Here is a 19,073-nt window from a genome sequence, read left to right as displayed (position 1 = left end):
TTTGAAAGGGACACTTTGGAGTATGGATCTTAGTCATTCCATTTGTGAAACAGAGAAAAGCAGTATCCATCTGTAGGCTTCTCGGAATATTGACCAGCAGAGACCCAGGGATCCATGATTATTGAGAGCCTACTTGGGACCTCCAGAGGACCAGCATTCAGATCCTGAACTCAAATGAACTTCCCGACACTGAAACTGCACACATAACCCACTCTCTTCTCATCACCACCTCCACCAGCCCAGCCCAGGGACTCTCAAGCTGAGATAAGTAGGAACATCTGGTTAAAAATATAGTGGTTGGTGAAAATTTCCCCCCTTGCCTGCCTGCAGTCCACTTCTAGAACTTAAAATTTTCACTTACTAGTCTTCTTGCTCACTTTGGTCTAGTAAGATTTTGTTAATAATTAGCTATTTTCAAACATTTATTATTGGGTTCTGTGTTAATCATTCTACATGTACTATCTCATTTAATACCAACAGCTATCCTATTAAATGCTATCATTATCCCCATTTTACAGGAAACTAAGACACAGAAAGTAATTTGCCCAACATCACCCAGCTAGAAAATGCATAAGCTGGCTTCCAAATCCAGGCCCATGTGGCTGTAAGGCCCAAATTCTTAGTCTTTACACCACACTTAGCAGACTTTTTTTTTTTTTTTTTTTTTAAAGGAAGGGCATGTATGAAAAACCTTCAGCTAACGTCAAACTTAATAGTGAAAGTCTGAATGCTTTCCACCACGACTGGATCAAGGATGTTTGTCCTCACTACTCTATTCAACACTGTCCTTGGCAGTCCTAGCCAGTGCAATAAGGAAAGAAAAAGAAATAAGGGCAAACAGATTAGAAAGGAAAAACTAAAACGGTCTTTTTTTCACTGACAACTTAGTCATAGAAAAAAATCCTTAGAAACCTACCCAAAAGAGTTACTAGAACTAATAAGCAAATTAATTAAGGTCATAGGATACAAACTCAGTATTTTATAAATTATCTTTTTATATGCCAGCAATTAATAACTGGAAAACAAAATTAAACAAAAATACCCTTTACAGTAGCATCCAGAAAACAGGAAATACTTAGGGATAACTTTAAGAAAATGTGTGGAGGACCCATCCACTGATAACTACAAAACATACCTGAATTGCTTTTCCTACTACTTACCTAATGACAAATAAAGTCATCAGCCTAGCATTCGAGGCAGTTGAAAATATTACCCACGTCTACTTCTCCAGACTCCTTATCAGCTCTCCCTTTCGTCCTGGTTATTTTGTATACTCTTAAGTACGCCCCTCTGCTGAACAGAACGCCGCTCTCTCTGCATGCCATCAATTTAATCAATCATTTCATCTTTCTCTATCCTTAAACCACATCTACCTCAACTACCTCTGAATATTCGAATCCCATCTCAAACTACCTCTGCAAGAAACTTCCTTTAATCCTCTAAATATGATCTTCTTTTCCTCCAGCTTCCCTTGCTCCCCAAAGCGCTATGCTGGTAAATCTTATGGCGTTTATCACATTTTGGATTGAAGTGCCGCTCTACCTTTGTACTTCAAGATTGTAAATTGCTTGATGACAGGGACTGTGTCTGATACAACTACCCTGAAATATCTAGTTCTTTAAACAGAGCACCTATAGAAATACTTGTTGAAGCAAAGATTTGAAAGATGGCATTGAAGCAAAGCTCTTTTAGTAATACGGCTTCAGGGATCCCAAAATGCATCATTGTCACAGTCGAAATAATGATGTCCTGACTCTCCCAGGGGCTGGCCCCGGTATTAGCCATGTGGTAACTCCCCTCTCACTCAGTTCTGAGGAATGTTAGCTCAGTTTGACTTCAGTTAGTTGGACCAATATCAAGATCAGGACCAAGTAAAACACCCTAGCCTAAAGGACAAAGACAGAGCCTCAGTTTGAATAAATAGCTCAGGGAGGGAAAGAGGAGCGGGAAGTCAATGTCATCAGCACAAAGCAGGAAATCTATGAGAGCAGAAGAGAAGCATTAACAATTTTGCTTCTGAAGACAGAATACAAAGTAACCTGAACATCACACCTTGGGGGGCTGTGTTGCTAGTAGAAGACGGGAACCTCTAGGATACCCTGCCACTCTGAAAACATCTGCAAGGGGAAATGGAATATTAACCACCTCCAGCCCAGCCCAGCCCAGGAGGCGGGCGGCACAATCAGGTCCTGAGCGGAGGCACAGGGAGGAGCTAACCGGCTCTGTCCCAGAGAAGGTCCCTGGAGAGGCTCCCTGGATCTCACTCTGAGCACAGAGTGGGAAGGGAATGTTGCTGCAGAACGGAGCTCACATGCCACACTTGGCCAGTTGCAACTAGTCAGGGAAAGAAGGCTCCTTAACTTAACCTCGCTTCATAATTATCAGAAAATATCACAGCTGATTAACAACAAATGCCTTCCATCAGTGTGAATCTCTGTCTTTTGACCCCAGATTGGCAAAAGCTTCCCTCTTTGAGTACAGGATGTCTCTTGCACTTCACCCTAACGCCTTTTAATCATCCTCTGGGTTTGCTCCGGTTCTTATAGCCTTACATGGAGCTCTACTTCACCAACCTTCACCTGTGCGCACTGTTGTTTTTAAAGGAGTCTAGGGGTGCGTCTGGGTGGCTCAGTTGGTAAAGCACCTGCCCTTGGCTCGGGTCATGATCCCAGAGTCCTGGGATCGAGCCCCACATCGGGCTTCCTGCTCAGCGGGGAACCCGCGTCTCCCTCTCCCTCTGACCCTTCCCCTGCTTTCTCTCTCTCTCCCCCCACCTCCGTCAAATAAATAAATAAAATTAAAAAAAAATAAAGGAGTCTAATTTCACAGACTTGTCAGAATTCAGCAGTTCCACCAGCCAATTCACCTGCCTTCCCCAGTTTTCTAAACAGTTCCCTACTTCATCTCTTGAAATTCATAAACTGACTTTATTTCTATGTGCTAATTCCAATGAGTAGGAAGGGAGGGTTAAGTTCTAGAAACAAGTAAGACAAAGTCCCCATTTCATACATATCCATCCAAACTCAAAATCTGGAGGGAAATTTCTTTCACCTTTGGTTCAAATTACACTACCACCCCTTCAGACCTTCAAAAGAAAGACCCCAGAACCAGTTGTTGAAGACAGCACAGGGGAAACTTCACTGATACTGTCATTCCTTTTCCAAAGCAATGTGCAAATTGCCAGACGCCACGAAGCCACCCGGATTTGGAGGGTTAAAACTCTCCACTGTTGGATTTCCATATTTGCTTTTTTCCCCCTAAGTATTCAAGTGGCAATTCCCTGACACTCTGAAATTTTAACACTGTGTTCAAACCGGTTACCTTAAACATACTTCAAAGTAGTCTTCAAGTGGATAATTCCCCCTAGAATTGTACCAGCTGTATGGCAATGCGGTCAAAATGAAACTCTTCGCAACTGGAGTCTTCGGCTTGACTTCTAGTGAAAATCAAAGCAATCACGCACTGTGGGGTTTTCTCTTTGCACATATGGAATCATGTGATTTTCCACATGGATTCTGTTGTGAGATTATCAAAAGGGTGAAACAGTAGGAATTGTGGTACGGGCCCAGCTGCCCTAAAGCACAGGGACAAATCCTTGCATCTCTCCTTTGAGCATGGCCGTGAAGACTCCTTACAAAATTCACCGTCACAGAAAACTTCTTAAAGGCAGAGTATCTGAAAAACAACTTGGTATTTTCATTCCTGACCCTAGGGTTTTATCTGTGAGGCAGGGTAGTGACTAAGATCTTGGGTTAAGTTAAATATATATATATATATATATATATATATATATATATATATATATATATATATATAAAACTTGGGAAGAATTTACCATAAAATTGACTTAATGGCAAAATTAACATTCTCCATCTGTTAAGAGAAAAACATAAGACTACTTTGACAAACATTTTGCTCTTAGAGAAGTACACATTTCAAGAATATGTTAGCGGAGGACAGGGGTGGGAGGGAGACTTTTGACCATATATTCGTATGCACTGTTTGAATGAGGCATATAACTATATTACACATTCAAAAAAGTAAATACTATTTTCTAAAGGAAAAAGAAAAACCTAAGGATGCATTTGCTATTAGGAAATAAAATGAACATGTCCTAGATGATAAAAGATGGAAAAGAGGATTGGGACCAAGAAGTTAGTCACCTAGTTGGTTAATATACCACCCTCTCTAGCTCCCAAAATATTTGTTAATTCGAACTGGACAGTTGTTTTATTTTTGTTTATTTTTGTTTTGAGGATGAGGGAGTGGTAATCTACTCTCCAAAAAAAAAAAAAAAAAAAGTCCTCTCCAGCAAAACCTTTATTCTCCGCTTCTCAAATCCCATTAACACTAATCAGCACAATGATTAAGCACATTGTGGTTAAGTACTCTAGTTGATAACGACTCCTTTGGAAAAAAGGTTCCCATAGCGACAGGTAAAGGCTATCATCAAACTCAGCTTTTCAGAACGCGACTTGGTGTCACAGATGCGAGAGTTAAGATTGTTTTAGTATTAATCTGGAGGCTTGCTTTTTTAACTTCACTTGACTTCATCCATTCAAAAGACACTTAAGGGAGAGTCCCTGTAGACACCAGGCCCAGTACCAACAACCGGGGCCTGGAGAGGTAGGAAAAAGACCTCAAAGATAAGATATGGTTCCCGCCCCCAAGAATTGCAGTCTGCTGAGGAAAGCAGCCACCGAAAGAACTACTGACATTATGATGGTGATTCTTCCCCTAAATCTATAACCAAGCCTCGTCCTCCCCCCTAGGAATGGTCAGTTTCTAGACTAGTTTCACTTTCCCATCTTCAAGCTGCAACACAGCTGGGTTTCCAGCTGGCTGGGGAAGAAAAGATTCTTTAAATAAACAGCATTTTAAAAATATGCAGTCGCTTTTGCTATGCTGAATTTTGTGAACCACCTTCCTCAAATATGTGAATCTGGTTGTCAAATTAATTAAAAACTATCCTGAAGGATGTAAAGACCCCCCGGAATACACCTTTTCCATCTTTAACAACAAAGAACACTATACACTGGAAGAAAATGGCAAATCGGGGAGTCCCAAAGGAAGAATAATTTTTTTTTTTTACGCTATCTACTGTGTCTATGCAACAAGGAAACGGCTAAAAACCATATATATAGTAAAGCAACAAGATAGGGTGTGATTATACCAAAATATACGCAACCACCATTAAAAATGCAGGACTATTTGCAGAACAGGATGCTTTTATAGCATTGTACAGAGTTGCTAATCCCTAAGACTCCTTTCTCACTCTTTTTCCTCTCCTTTCCACAGAAGGCACAGAAAACACCTCCCTGCAGGCAAGCGTCTCAGAAATGCGAAGATTTTACTCAACTCTTTACCACCAGAGGTAGTAGTTTTGGGTGAATGATACACATGAGATCTGTAAAAATACCCCTCTGACAGATACTGCTATTCCAGCCAGACTTCACAGGCTTCAAATCAATATTAGACAGTTGCAGTGAAATTAGCCATTCAGGAGGACCTTCTCGAAAGGGTCCAGCATGACCCCTCACTGATGCTACTGAGGCAAGTGTTAACTTTTAACCTCAATATCCCTCCATATGATACATTGTCCCAAAGTCCTAAACCCACGAAATACACCTTTCTCGATGATCTCCCTAGGAACCACAGCTCTCTGAATCCAGACACATTTGGAGCTGAAAGGGGCTAAACAAAGTAACAGTTCAACCACAGTTGCTCAATATAACGGGCATGATGACAGTTTCTGAGCGCCAGTTTCCCTATTTTGCAACGGGCAAATCTGCTCCAAGGAGAAAATGTTCCCAATGACCCTGTGGCCCAGAGGGCTTTCTTTAGAGATAGAAAACAGAAAATGAATTTGTTAGTTATTTCCTGCTGAGCACAAGGAAGGTGTTGTGGTTAGTTAGGATGATTTTGTTTCCTTGTTTAATATGCCATCCCCAGTGCGTGTTTTCCTTAACCCCATAGTAGAAAATAAGAAAATGTAGGTTATGCTCTTCCGGCATATAATCAGCAGTTCCACAAGTTTCCTCCCACAAATATGTCCTTTAATTTCTAATCCCCTTATATAAAGCCCCCCCCCCAACTGACACAGATCTAGAGGCCATTAACTCCAAGCCAAATTGTTTGCATCCTGAAGTGTTTACTTCCACAGTAGGTCCTGCTTCTTGACAATTGGCGGTGCGGGAGGGCCTTTCCTTTAGCAGGGATTGCAGTACTTCCCGAGAACCAGACCCACACATGCTACTTCCGTAACATGAGGTGATCATAACCTGAAAGCAGACAATATTTCTGACGTCCCCATCTCTCATGATCTCCACATTCAACTATTCAACTCTTAAACTCTCATCAAAACAAACAAGGTATAATGGAAGGAGGCAAGGGGAAAAGTAAGAGGAGGAAGACGGGGGATTATCTGACAAAGACCATTGGGCCTCAGTGGACCAGACTAGGGATTATGTGCTGATGTGCACTGTGCACAGTCAGGAGCAACTCACTGAAAACCAAAACAGAAGCTGTCCTTGGACAAGGTTCAGTAAATGTTTTCACTATCTATTTCCCACTGCACAATACAGTTCCACAGCTCCCCACGGGATCTCGGATAAAACACTAAACAGAATAAAAAATTAGAAATTCTTAACCGGTCCCGACTTGTCATCATAAAACATTTAAGAGCATAAAAGCAACATTAAAGAGCGGTCAACAATATTCCTCAGAACAATGTCAGAGAGATAAATCCTTGTTACCACCAAAGTTTTTCCCTCCTCATTAAGATACTTCAAGATTCTTCTGATTAAAGTGGCCACAGTTTAACATAATGCCTAGATACACTACCACTGCTAAATTAAAATCTGTCTCTTGAAGGACAGGGGTGGGGGAGGGAGTAAGAGGAGGAAAGCTTCCAAAAGTCAAAGGCATTGATCTAAAAAGGTGAGGGCAGCAAAACTTCCTATGAGCTGTTACACATTCTTTGCTTCCCAAAGCCTAGCTAGAACCGACTGGTAAACTGGTAAATATGCCAATTTCGATGACGTCCAGAACATCTCTCATAATTCAGTGATTACACAGCAAGCTCCAAATTCAGCCTTAGCCGGGATAAAAGGAAACCCCAATAGGAATAAGCACAAGACCAGCCCACACCAAATACTCCAGTGTGGGGACGATTTGGTCTGAAATATCTCACTGAGAAGTAAGTGCTGGGTCGAGGGAGGAGAAACAAAAGCTCGTAAACTGCTATTTCTTTGACTCTGGACATGGGAGCCCTCCACTCCCGCTGCAGAGGTCTACAGACTTGAGCCGTTCTGTTTCTGATCACCTGCATTCCCGTGCAGCGCCCAACATCATGAAGAGGAGCGATGCAGTCAACACATCCTGCCAGTAAGATGTCAGAGCTTGAACTTGGCATTCAGCAGAAGTAAGTTACTCTATTTCACTGTCATCACAATCAACAGACCTAGTAAAATCTCCCAGAAACGGCCAAAAGAGGCGTCTGCTCCCCGATCCTGGAGGGTAAGAGAAGGCTGTGCTAACCGCTTGGCAAAGACAGGCAATCACGACGGAGAAAACACCCCGAGCCACATGGAGGACGGAAAACAGCAGAAAAAGTCCAACTCTGCCTGCGCCAGCGGTGTGGACGAGCAGAACCCGGAGCCCAGGAGAGGAAGGAGGGGGCGGGGGCCATCATTCCCTAGGAGAACTTGTAAGCGGAGGCCTTCCCAGCCGGGGTGTCTGCCCAGCTGCTCCTGCAGACCCTGGCCAGCCTGAGCGAGGCAGGCCCACGGGAGCAGAGCGGGCAAGGCCTCCGAGGGTCACTCCTGACTCACCGAGCCTCGGGCCAGCACCACCCGGACTTCTCCGTTTTTCCTGCCGCTACTGGGCTATGATGGCAGCTTTCCAGCTCCACATGCCGTACATCAGCCGCAGATCGCTGCTGGCACAGGCCAGCGCCTTCCCCCGCCCCCCACCCCTGGCACACTTTGGGCCTGATCCTCCTTCTCCCCAACACCAACCCCTCACCCACCCGTGCCAGGTGCCCTGCCCAGGGGCGGCCCCACCCCCCCCAGCAGCCGGGCGCTGCCAGGCCTGGGCACCTGCAGCACCTCCCCGCCCCACCCCCATTCTCCACCACCTCGCCCCTCCCCCCTTTCTCTAGCCGAGGGAGGGGGCGACTCACCGCAGTCCGTGCACAGGATCTTGCCCACCTCTTTCTTGAGGTTTTTGCCGTTGGTGTCGATGGGGGCAAAGGCCGTCTTAAAGACTAAGGGCTGCTCCGTGGGCTCCAGGAAAAAGATGTAGCGCTGGTTCCTTTCGAGCGGCGCACAGGAGCCCACGCTGATCACCTGCTCGCGCTGCAGCCCCCCGCTCCGGAGCGGCCACTTGTCCAGCACCTTCACCAGCGCCACCCGACCCGAGGCGGGCGGCTCGCGGGTGCTGTTGGAGCTGGAGCCGCCGGCTGGGGCCAGCCCCTGTACCTTGCCCTCCACCACCACCGGTGCCTTGTATGCCTGGTCCTGCACCGACTTGAGGCTAGGCGAGTAGCAGGCGAGCGACACACCGAAGAGCAGCATGGAGAAGCCGGGGGCCGGGTCGCGCCTCATGCCGCCGGCGGCTGCGGCTCGAGAGCGGGCGGCGGCTCTCCGGGCTGCGGGGCTGCGGGGCTGCGGCTGTTGCGGCGGCCGCGGCTCTGGGGGCGCAGCGGGACGGGAGATGCTGCTGTTGCTGCTGCTGCTGCTCCTGCTGCTGCTCTCGCTGCTGCTGCCGCTGCTGCTGCTGCTCCTGCTGCTCCTCTCGCTGCTGCTGCTGCTGCTGCTGCTGCCGCTGCTGCTGCTGCTGTCGCTGTAGCTGCTGCACCGAGCCTTCTCCAGTGGCGGCGGCGGCAGCGCTGAGCAGCAAACCTGCCGCATCTGGCCAGGCCATTTGGGGGGCTCCGCCGCTCCGCCGCCGCCGCCTTGGGAGGGGAAACAGAGCCCGCTAGAAAACCGGAAACAGCGTAACGTTAGCGCCTCGTAGCCCTCCACCGGCAGCCGGGGGAGGCGGCCCAGCTAGGGCAGGGGGCAGGCGGCAAGCGGGCCGCGATGCGCAGCGCGGAGCGGCGCGGCGCTCCCACCCTGCGCGCCAGGACCTGGAGGAGGATGCGGAGAATAGGACGCCCGCCCACTTGCTCTCTCGCGCCCCCTCTACCCCCGGACCGAGCGAGGAGCGCGGCTTCTGCAGGGGAAGTTGGGGACTGCACTGCTTTAGCGCCCGATTTCGCGGCCCGCAGGGGCGCGGGAGGAATCGTGCTACCTTTGCTCCTCCGATTTATGGGCAGGACAGTGGGACAGTGCGTGAGGAGAGGGCGGAGTAGAGAAAAGGGATTCTGGCACGGTCCTATGAACGTGGGAGTGGGACACAGGGCGTGCCCCTGCCTTTGGCCATGGACTGGAGCAGCCAGGGAGATTACCACGCTCCGTGTGGCGAGCCAGCCTTCTGCCTCCTAGGTTGTCCCCTTCCCCGGGAGGACCCTAGAAGCCGGCCCCTAATGGAACCCACGTGTTCGGCCCTGCCACCGCCTGGGGAGCTCTAGGCATTCCAGTTGAGGTGGGAAAGGAGTCCAGTCCCGTCATTTTGGAAAGAGGGCTACGTGCAGTCTTGTCTCGGCATTGAGGACACCTAACTAAGGGTGGTGGCTGGGAGAGGGTCCAGTCCCCAAGACTCTGGGCTTTCTGCAGCGGCCAGGCTGGACCAGGCTACACGCCGTACAACCTCGTCTTCTTTTTAAAAAACTGTTCCCTAAGGGAAGTGGGGGCTTCTTGGGAGCCAACTTGAGAGCCTGAGCCTGTCAAGGCCAGAGGCTGCTTCATAGGAAATGGTTTCTTTTTAAAAAGTCTGGTCCTTGCAAGGGACAGGAGAGTTTGATCCACTGGAGCCAATGTCTCATTTTAAAAAGCAAATCCAGGATCCATTCTCCTCCCATCAATAAGGATCTAGGGAGTTTTCAATTCCCAGCTTAGATCCTTGAAGGATGTGGAACTCAGGAATTCCACTCAGGTCTTGGAGAATTTTATCCCTGCCTGGGCCCCGCAGGAAATGGGCCCAGGGATGTCTGGCTCAGGCTTGGACTGCTATTCTGGAAAGGAAGGACATAGCTAGACCTTTCCTGCTGGCTGTCTAAGAGACACCTCAAACTTAATATATCCAAAGCCAACAGCATGATTTCTCCCACCCCTCTCCAAATTCCCTGTAATTGTTAATAGCAGCGTTTTATGCTTGGCCACCTGATCCATTCCAGGAAGGCCCTTAGTCTCCTCTTATTCGCCCTCATCCAATCAATCACCAAGTCCTTCTGCTCTGCCTTTTAAAAATCTGCAGTGTATCTAGCTCTTCTCCAACCCTGCAGCGAAAGCCTCAGGTCTGAGTGCTCATCGTCTCTCACCCGGACTACTGCAAAGCCTCCTAACTAGTTTCCCACTGTGTGCCTCGCCAGCCTCCTCCAGTCCTACCACTGTCAGAGTCATCCTTCTAAAAATAAAATGTAAATATGAGTTGGCCATGCCACTGCTCTCAGGAGTCAAGTCCAAACTCTTCGGCTGACTCCTCCTGGGCTTTCTCTACCTAACCAGCTCCATACTGTGGGAGCCACCCGCCTACCCTAGGAATCCAGCACAATGTGCCGTTCTTGCTGGGCTTCTGCCAATATAATGTCTCTCGTGCCCAGAAGCCTCACCTCAGCCTTGTCCATCTGGGAAACTATTCTTTCCCCAAGACCCAGCTCAGCCTTATACCTCATCCTTCCCATCCTTACACCCACCTCCATCCCGAACACTGTACATATAACATCATGGAATTAATCCCTTCCTCTTCCGTGTAACCATGTGCCTCATACGTATTACTATTATGGCACTGACTATACTAAAAGGCAGCTGTTAGTGGGTCTGCACTAGACCCATCAGACCAGGCACCTTAACGGCAGAGACTATGTCCTATTAGTCTTTGGAGCCCTATCCAAAGGGATGTCCGACACAGTGCCTGGCACAGAATAAAGATCAGCAAATCTTCTGTGAGGGAAGGGGGGAAGGAAGAAAAGAATCGAAGGTCATCTCTCTTAAAGGCATCAGGCCAGTCTTGTTGGCTGCTTCAATGTCCCCCTTTACGTTTTCATAGATCACGATCTCCTCCATCACAGAACACTACTGTGAGGAATATTGCTAACTTCACCCTCTTATTTTCCAATGGGGCAAACAGTCCTAGGGAGGAAAAGGGACTTACTAAAGATCACACACGGCCAGGACCGTACTCAGTCTTCCGTTTCTGACAACAGAGTAGTGGTGAAGAGCTTGTGCTCTGGGGTCAAGCAGAGCTGGGTTTCAAACTAATTTTGTAATTTACTAACTTTGGAATGAGGCTGTTTTTCTCTCTAGGCCTTGCTTTCCTCATTTGTATAACAGAGATAATAATAGGGTCTACCTCATAAAGTTGGTTTTTGCTCGTGATCTACTTAATAAGTATCCAATGAATGGCTCCTCTGTGCCAAGCACTGAGACACGGTACTGGCCACTGGATAGACTGCAGGGAGCCAAACTGATTCTGCCCTTGCTCGTAAAGCCCATACTATTGGGAAGACAAGAGTAAAAAAGCAGACAAATAGGTGACTAATTACGTAGAGTGGTTCGTGTCCTGAAGGAAAGAAACAGGATGAAATGATAGAGAATAATGGAAAGGGGAGAGGGCAGGTATACTTGGATCACAGAAAGCTTCTCTAAGGAGATAACATTTAAGCCGAGAAGAGAAGGATTTGAAGGCTGTGGATTATGTAAGATAACCAGTGCAAAGGGCTTAGAACAATGCCTGGTACAGAGTAGGGGCCGCAATTAATGTTGAATATCACTGATAACTTTCTTATGCCGGTGGTTCCCAATCTTAGAGCTGAGACTCTCTAGGCGGTGTGTAGTTGAGGTACACTTGGACTTTCTGTATATTAATAAATACAATCTAACTTTTCAATAGTAGATGCCACTGTGATGAATAAAAATACACATTCTTCTCTCTGTGTTTCACATAGCCCATTTAAAGCATAACAAGACATTGTTAAGTACGAAGAACAGTGGAAAGATCTGCTATGCTTTTTACTTTTTTCGAAGGATAAATCTGTATTTATTTGTAAAGCATAGATTACCTTTGAAAGGACACAGCAGAAATTGAAACAACGGTTGGCTCTGGGAAGGACACTGAGTGACAGACGGGTAGAGTACAAGTACTATTCCCTTCGGTACCTTGTGAATTTTCTATCAGGCTCGTATCCTACCTACTCAAAAGAAATGTTTGAGAGGATTCTCTAACTTCTTACCATTGCTAAATTTTTATCACATATCTTCTCACTCAAAAGCTACCTAAAATAGAACCGTTATTTTATGGGATTCCTTGAAATTATTTTTGCCTTAAAATGAGATTCTCATGTTAAAAGGCATTGGGAATTAGTGCATTATAATTTTGCCCTCTTTAGAACGCAAGGTAAGTTTTGAGATCCCAACAGACTCCCAGAATTCCTTGGGTCACAGAAGTGGGGACTTAGGCAGAGACTTCTAAGCGGAAGAGAAGTACCTGCCAGGTTTTCTCAAGGTGTGCTGTGTATGAGGATAAGCTTCCAGAATTAGCCTCAAGCATTTAGTATAGATAAGCACAAGATTCAATTTCCTAGGACAGCCCAATTCTGTATTGGCTCTTTCCTGGGGATCAAAGTGAATGAGTACTCATGTTTTAGAAAATAAATCTCGAGTATTCTGAACCTGCTAACTATTCGTCATAATTCAGTAATTGATAATAAAAATAATAATGGTCACCACTTATTAGTGGCCTATTGACTGTCAGGGGCTTCATGTTTATATAGCCGTACCTCAACAACGTTGCATTTTACAAACTGAAGAGGCTTCTAGAGATTTAATACCTTGCCCAAATGACAGGCAGCGCTGGGATTGCCACTCAGGCTTGTCCATGGCCAAAACGCTTTGCTCACAGCACCGCGCCGGCCCTCCGCGACACCGCGTGTCCTCCGAGAGGAGAGGTCTCCGATCTCTCCCAACCACTTCCGCCCGTGGCAGACTATTGAAATTTATACCACTGGAGCTCAAGGAGTGTAGGCATCACTTCGAAAAAGGATGAGGAAAATTGAGACACTGAGAGAATTTAAGTGACTTTCCCAAGATCAAAAAGCCATGGAGAGGGCCAAGGATTATCACAAACTCAAGCTCACACTTTTGGGAGGTTTTTTGGCTTGTTTTATTTTTTCTCTTCTTTATTTGTTTTTATTTTTTTCAGCTTTATGGAGGTATAATTGACAAAACTGTAAGATATTTAAAGTGTACAAGGCAGTAATTCGATACACATATACATTGTAAAAGGATTCCTATAATCGAGTTAATTGACACATTCGCCACCTCATATATTTACTTTCTCTGGTAAGAATATTTAAATTCTATTCCATCAATGAATTTTCATTATACAATACCATGTAATCAACTATAGTCGCCATGTATACATTAGATCCTAAGAGCTTATTCATTTTATAACTGGAAGCTTGTGCCCATTTACCAATCTCTCTCCCTTCCCCCACTCTCCAGCCCCTGGCAAGCACCATTCTATTCTGTTTCTAGGAGTCTGACTTGCATTTCATTTTATTTCATTGTTTTATTTTGTCTTGGTTTGTTTTGTTTTAAGATTCCACACATAAAGGACACCATGCAGTATTTGTCTTTGTCTGGCTCATTTCACCTAGCATAATGCCCTCCAGATTCACCCATGGTGTTGCAAATCCAAGCATTTTCTTCTTTTTTAAGGCTGAATGATAATAACTTTGTAGAGAGGGATATAGCCCATCTTTAACCATTCATTCATTGATGGACACTTGGGTTGTTTCTATACTGAGGCTATTGTGAACAACACTGCAATGAACACGGCAGTAAAGATATGTCTTAAAGATAATAAATGTGTTTCCTTTGGATCAAGCTCACATTTTTGAACAGAATAACACGGAGAAATGGAAAGCCAGACCTGTTGACTACAGCATGGCTCCCCACCAGGTTGTGAAAAAACTGGTTCATGGTAGCAGTAGGCTGTGTCACTATATAATAATCACTGAGAATAAAAACAGAAGTAGACAGAATGGTATAGACATTCTGAATTCAAGATAGAACACCCACATGAAAAGCTTGGCTGCTTCTTCCAGATCCCTCCTACACAAGATGGGCTTCTTCCAGCTTTAGTCGATTCAGTGGCCAAAAATGGCCACTGAACCAGGTTACATGAGTCGCTATGACCAGGAGAACTGGCTTGTTAAGGAGATGTACGGCCTTTATGTGGTCACCGAGTCTCACAAATCAAGCTCAACATGACAGGACAGTCTCGTTCTCTAAATAAAGACATTTCTGTAAACTTCTTTTTTTCTCCTTTTGAGATCTGTTTTCTAAATTTGGCTTCCAGAGTCACTCTCAGGTTCTGTGTGGTTAATTTCTTTTCCTCCAAGGATTTTCAAACAAGGGACTAAATAGAAAACAGATATTGAGAATCTGAGAATATTAGCACTGGGAAGGACTTTGGCATCCATGTAGTCCGATGTCTTCCTTTCACAGAGGTGGACAGAGTCCACAGGGGTGGTTTGATTTGCTCAAGGTCACGCAGCCTAGTTAGTGGCAGAAACAGCACTAACAGCCCCACTCCTTGCCTGGTGCTTTTCTGGCCACGGTTCAAAATCTTGGCTCCGCCCCTTCTAGAATGTGAGCTTGAGCAGATCACTTCACCTTTCTAAGCCTTTGTTTCCTCCCCCCAATAATACTGGGGTAACGGTGTATCTACCTCTTAGGGGTTTTGTGAGGATTCAGTGAGACAATTCATGCAACATGCTTTACAGTCCCCAGCGCAGAGTCACTGGCCAAGCGTGTGGGCGATGGGCTCACCCTGTCTACGTCTGAATTCCAGCTCTGCCACTTGCCGAGTTACTTCACTTCTCTGTGTCTCAGTTGCCTCAACTGTAAAATGGGTAGAGTGATAATAGGTTCTACCTCATTACAACTGTAGTGAGTCTTAAATATAATAATACTTGTAGTCTACTTAAAATAATGCCTGGCTCATGTGAGCTATTATTAGTCCAGCTAGACTCACCACTTTTCTTATTTTAAGTAGCTAGACTTTACCCCCAACTCACCAGTTTTAAAACCACCCATTTTCAGATGTTTTGAACACATGCTGAAGTTTTCAAGAGTAGAGGCTGACGTTCTACTTTCTATATGTATGTATGTATGCATTTATAAGAAGTCACATCATTGATAGACCCAGCTCCCAATGAAGAGCACGTGATTCAATCATTGCTAGCCTAGGGCTATGTCAGGACTCCAAGGGCTTCCACTGTCCAATTTGCTGAAAAGGGCAGCAACCCCTCTGTCTGAGTTCTTCCATCTGGGATAATAATACTTATTTCTCTGTAAAGTGCTTGGAGACCTTTACGTGAAAAGTGCTATGTGAGCCCAAATTATTATCTCTTTTCCAGAGATCACTTTTAGATTCAAATCCAGACGCTCCCTAAAATAGACCATAACAGAGGTATCATCTGGACACAGACTATTGAGTTTGTGTTATCACTATCGGATAATACATTCACACTTCACACCATCAGAGGTTTTCTTTTACATGTCCGAGCATATCGAACTGGGATTGGGGGAAAATGAGATGTCTTCAGCTACACGTTCTTACCGGTGAACATTCAGAGATTTGCCTCCCTCTGTTTTCCTGATTTGTGTATTTGGAATCCTCTCCTGGGGTCAACAGGAACTCTGAGGTTGATTCAACTCTGGGGGCGTGAAGCGGGACGAGAAGAAGAAAGTATTCTCTTATTCCCAAATCCTCAGGCTAGTATGCCTTCGAGTGTCCAATTCAACCTTGCCTCTACCCCATAATTTCCAGGTCAGAAATGTTAAGACTTTACCTTTCCTGAATTTTCTTGCCAATTCCTAAGCTCATTTATTCATTCTACCAGAAAGCATTTATTGAAAACCTACTATGCGTACTGACCCAGACGCTAAAGAGATAATTAGCATGGCTCCTTTAAGCTAGAGCTAAAATCTAGGCATAAAGTCAGGAGCTAGCACTTGCCCTTGTCCTCTCTCTGCCCCTGCCAACAAACACACACTATTCTCCTATAATGTCACCCTCCTCTTTGCCTCACAGGCTCAGTGACCTGCCATTCCTTCAGCTTTCCCAGTTCTGAGGGCAGAAAGAGTTTGCCATGCAAATGCTGGGTCTTCAATGTTTGTTGGACATGACAAGCTCAATTCCACTAAGGAGTTAATATCTATTAAGGCCTAATGCATCATCTCCTTAAGTTTCCTAAGTGCCTTAGTTTCTAAGACACACCATGTTATTCATTCCAAATGAAGTTTCTTATTCCCAAAAAGGTCTCGTTCACTCCTTCTTTTAAAAAATCCATTCGATTAACACACAAGGTCCCTGTTCTTGAAGTGCTTCGACTCCTAAAGGGGGATAGACGCTAAAAAGGAAACAATGACATAAAACATTTTAGGAAGAGAAAGACAAGAGGAAGAGAGAGTTTTTGAGTATGACTCGATTGGAAGTGACTTGGACAGACTGCCGCTTGCAGGGACGGCCTCTCTAAGGAGGCAGTATCTGAGCTGAGATCTGAAGGAGGAAGAGGAGTTGCCACACGAAACTCTGGGAGCAGAGCCTTTGAGGCAGAGGGAAGAGCACCTCACAAAGGGCCCGAGGTAATAACTAACTCGACACGATCAAAGTATAGAAGGAAGGCCAGCGACGTTGGAAATTGTTACAGCAAGGGGAAAGCATGGCATGGAACGAGGTTAGGGAGATCGGTAGGGATCAGACTTAGGCTGAGCCTGGGACGCTATGATAGGTTTGGATTTTATTCTAAGTACAATGGGAAGTCACTGGGGAGCATAAGGAAGGGGAATGACATGGTCTGGTTTATGTGCAAAAAAGGATCATTCTCAGATATGGGGCAGAGACTGTAATGATGGTGAGAGTGGAAGCAGAGAGAGCAGTTAGGAAGCTGTTGCAGTACTGTGGGTAGGAGGCGACACTGGCTTAGACTGGGGTAGTGGCAGAGGAGGTGAAAAATGCGTGGAGTTCAAAATGGAATTTGAAGGTAGAACCAACAGGACTTGCTAGAAGATCGGGTGAAGTGAGTACAGAAAATAAAGTGATCGAGGATGACTCAAATTTTGGCTTGAGTAACTGGACAGATCGGGATGGGAAACGTAGCAAGTAACATAATGGAGTTGGAGGAAGTAGAAAATTCCAGTTTTGACATGCTAACATCTCAGACACCTGTTAGACCTTCAGATGGAAGTTCAAGTACCAGCTACACAGGTAAGTCTGGACTTCAAACGAGAGGTCAGAGTTAAAGGTCTGAACCGGGGGGTCAACATACAGATGTTATGTAAAGCTATGGGACTGGGTAATGATGAAATGAGAAATCTGGTAGGGAAAATGATCTCGAACTACTGTCCAATAGACATATATGTCAGGCACTATGTAGTTCTGAATTTCCTTATAGCCCCATTTAAAAAGTAGAAAGAAACACATGAAATGAATTTTAATAACCCAATATATTCAGGGGCACCTGGGTGACTCAGTCACTTGGGCATACTTTTGATTTCGGCTCAGGTCATGACCTTGGGGTCATGGGATTGAACCCCGCATGGGGCTCTATGCTGAGCATGGAGCATGCTTGAGATTTTCTCTCTCTCTCTCTCTCTCTTTCCCTGCCCCCCTCCCCCTGCTCTCTCTCTCTATTAAAAAAAAACTCAAGTGTATGCAAAATATTATTTCAATAGATACAATAAATTTTAATGAGATAATGTATATACTTTTTTTCACATTAAGTCTTTGAAGTTCAGAGTGCATTTTATGTTTATAGCAAATCTTATTTCACACTAGCCACATGCGGGTGGTACAAGTCTAGAACTTAGCCCTGGAGCAACCCAACATTTAGAGATTGAATAGAGGAGGAAGAGTCAGGAAAGGAGACAGAGAGAATGGTGCCGTAGAAGCCAAGAGAAGAAAGTATTTTAAAGACAGGCTGGTCATCTGTGTCCAATGTTTATCAGAGGCTGAGGATGAGAAAGAGCAATAGAATTCACCAACATGGAGTTCACTTGTGACCTTGACTAAAGTTTTTTCAGTGGAGTGATGGCTTCCTGGAAGGAAGCCAGGATGGAGTCGATGAAAGGTAAGGAAGTGGTGACGGCCAGTAAAAACAACTTTTTCAAAAAGTTTTGCTGGGCAGACAAACAGAGAAATGAAGCACTAGTTGGAGGGGGATGTGGAGTCAAGGGAATGTTTTTACCAAAACAGGAGATGCTACTGGATGCTCGTACGCTGATGGGAATGTTCCAGTAAGAAGGAAGAAATTGTGGAAGAAAGGGCATAAGTGAAGAGGGAGGTCCTTCAGAAGACAAGAGAAGATGAGCATAAGAGCGCAGAGAGGGGGGCTGCTCTTTGACAGGAAAAGCGCTCTGTCTCCTATAACCGGAATGAAGACAGGAATGTGGATACGGTGTCAGAGTAGAGAAACAGACTGGCGTATCGATTTGGGTAACAGAAATCTTCATTTGAACGTAAGGCTCGAGCTGTAAGCAAAACAGAACAACAGCAGCAAAAGATACATATTTGAGAAATGCAAGCCAGAAAGTAAAAAGGTAGTATGCGTGTGGAGAGGGAAAGATGGAAAACTGTATTCTTTTTCCCTTCCCTCTTTGAAAATGACAATTTGATGAATAGAAGAGAAGACTATACTTTTGCAGGGTCTGGAATGTTGGCATCCACCTTGCAAGGTACCCCTGTCTCTGGATCCAGTTACCCAGGAAACCCATTTAGTAATCGCAAGGTTGCTTGATGATCCGTCCCAGGGCAGTGAGCCATCTCGAGGTCATCTCACCACGCTGTGAAAAAGGCAGACGCGCTCTCTCTGACACCTGTAACAGGCTATGCCTGCCCGTCATATTCAGTCTCTCTCCCCTGAACGGGGTAGGAAACAGAGGGATAAAATCTCCTGATCCACT

At 45.4% G+C, this 19,073-nt stretch overlaps 1 protein-coding gene across 3 annotated transcripts in view; it reads right to left on the bottom strand.

Moving 5' to 3' along the window:
• NRG2 (neuregulin 2) overlaps positions 1–9,121 on the bottom strand; it is a 174,902-nt gene extending 165,781 nt beyond the window's left edge. For all 3 annotated transcript variants that reach the window (XM_087862218.1, XM_045794533.2, XM_045794534.2), the window contains exon 1: positions 8,183–9,121. In XM_087862218.1, the coding sequence (XP_087718344.1) occupies positions 8,183–8,912 (730 nt within the window). In that variant the 5' untranslated portion in view covers positions 8,913–9,121. The remainder of the gene's footprint in view (positions 1–8,182) is intronic.
• Positions 9,122–19,073: the final 9,952 nt, after the last annotated feature.

This window comes from Ursus americanus, chromosome 5, assembly GCF_024610735.1.
Source record: "Ursus americanus isolate L20-20 chromosome 5, mUrsAme1.1.p, whole genome shotgun sequence".
Taxonomy (NCBI): domain Eukaryota; kingdom Metazoa; phylum Chordata; class Mammalia; order Carnivora; family Ursidae; genus Ursus; species Ursus americanus.
The sequence above is the reverse complement of the archived record's forward strand: the minus strand, read 5'-3'. Positions and strand labels throughout refer to the sequence as shown.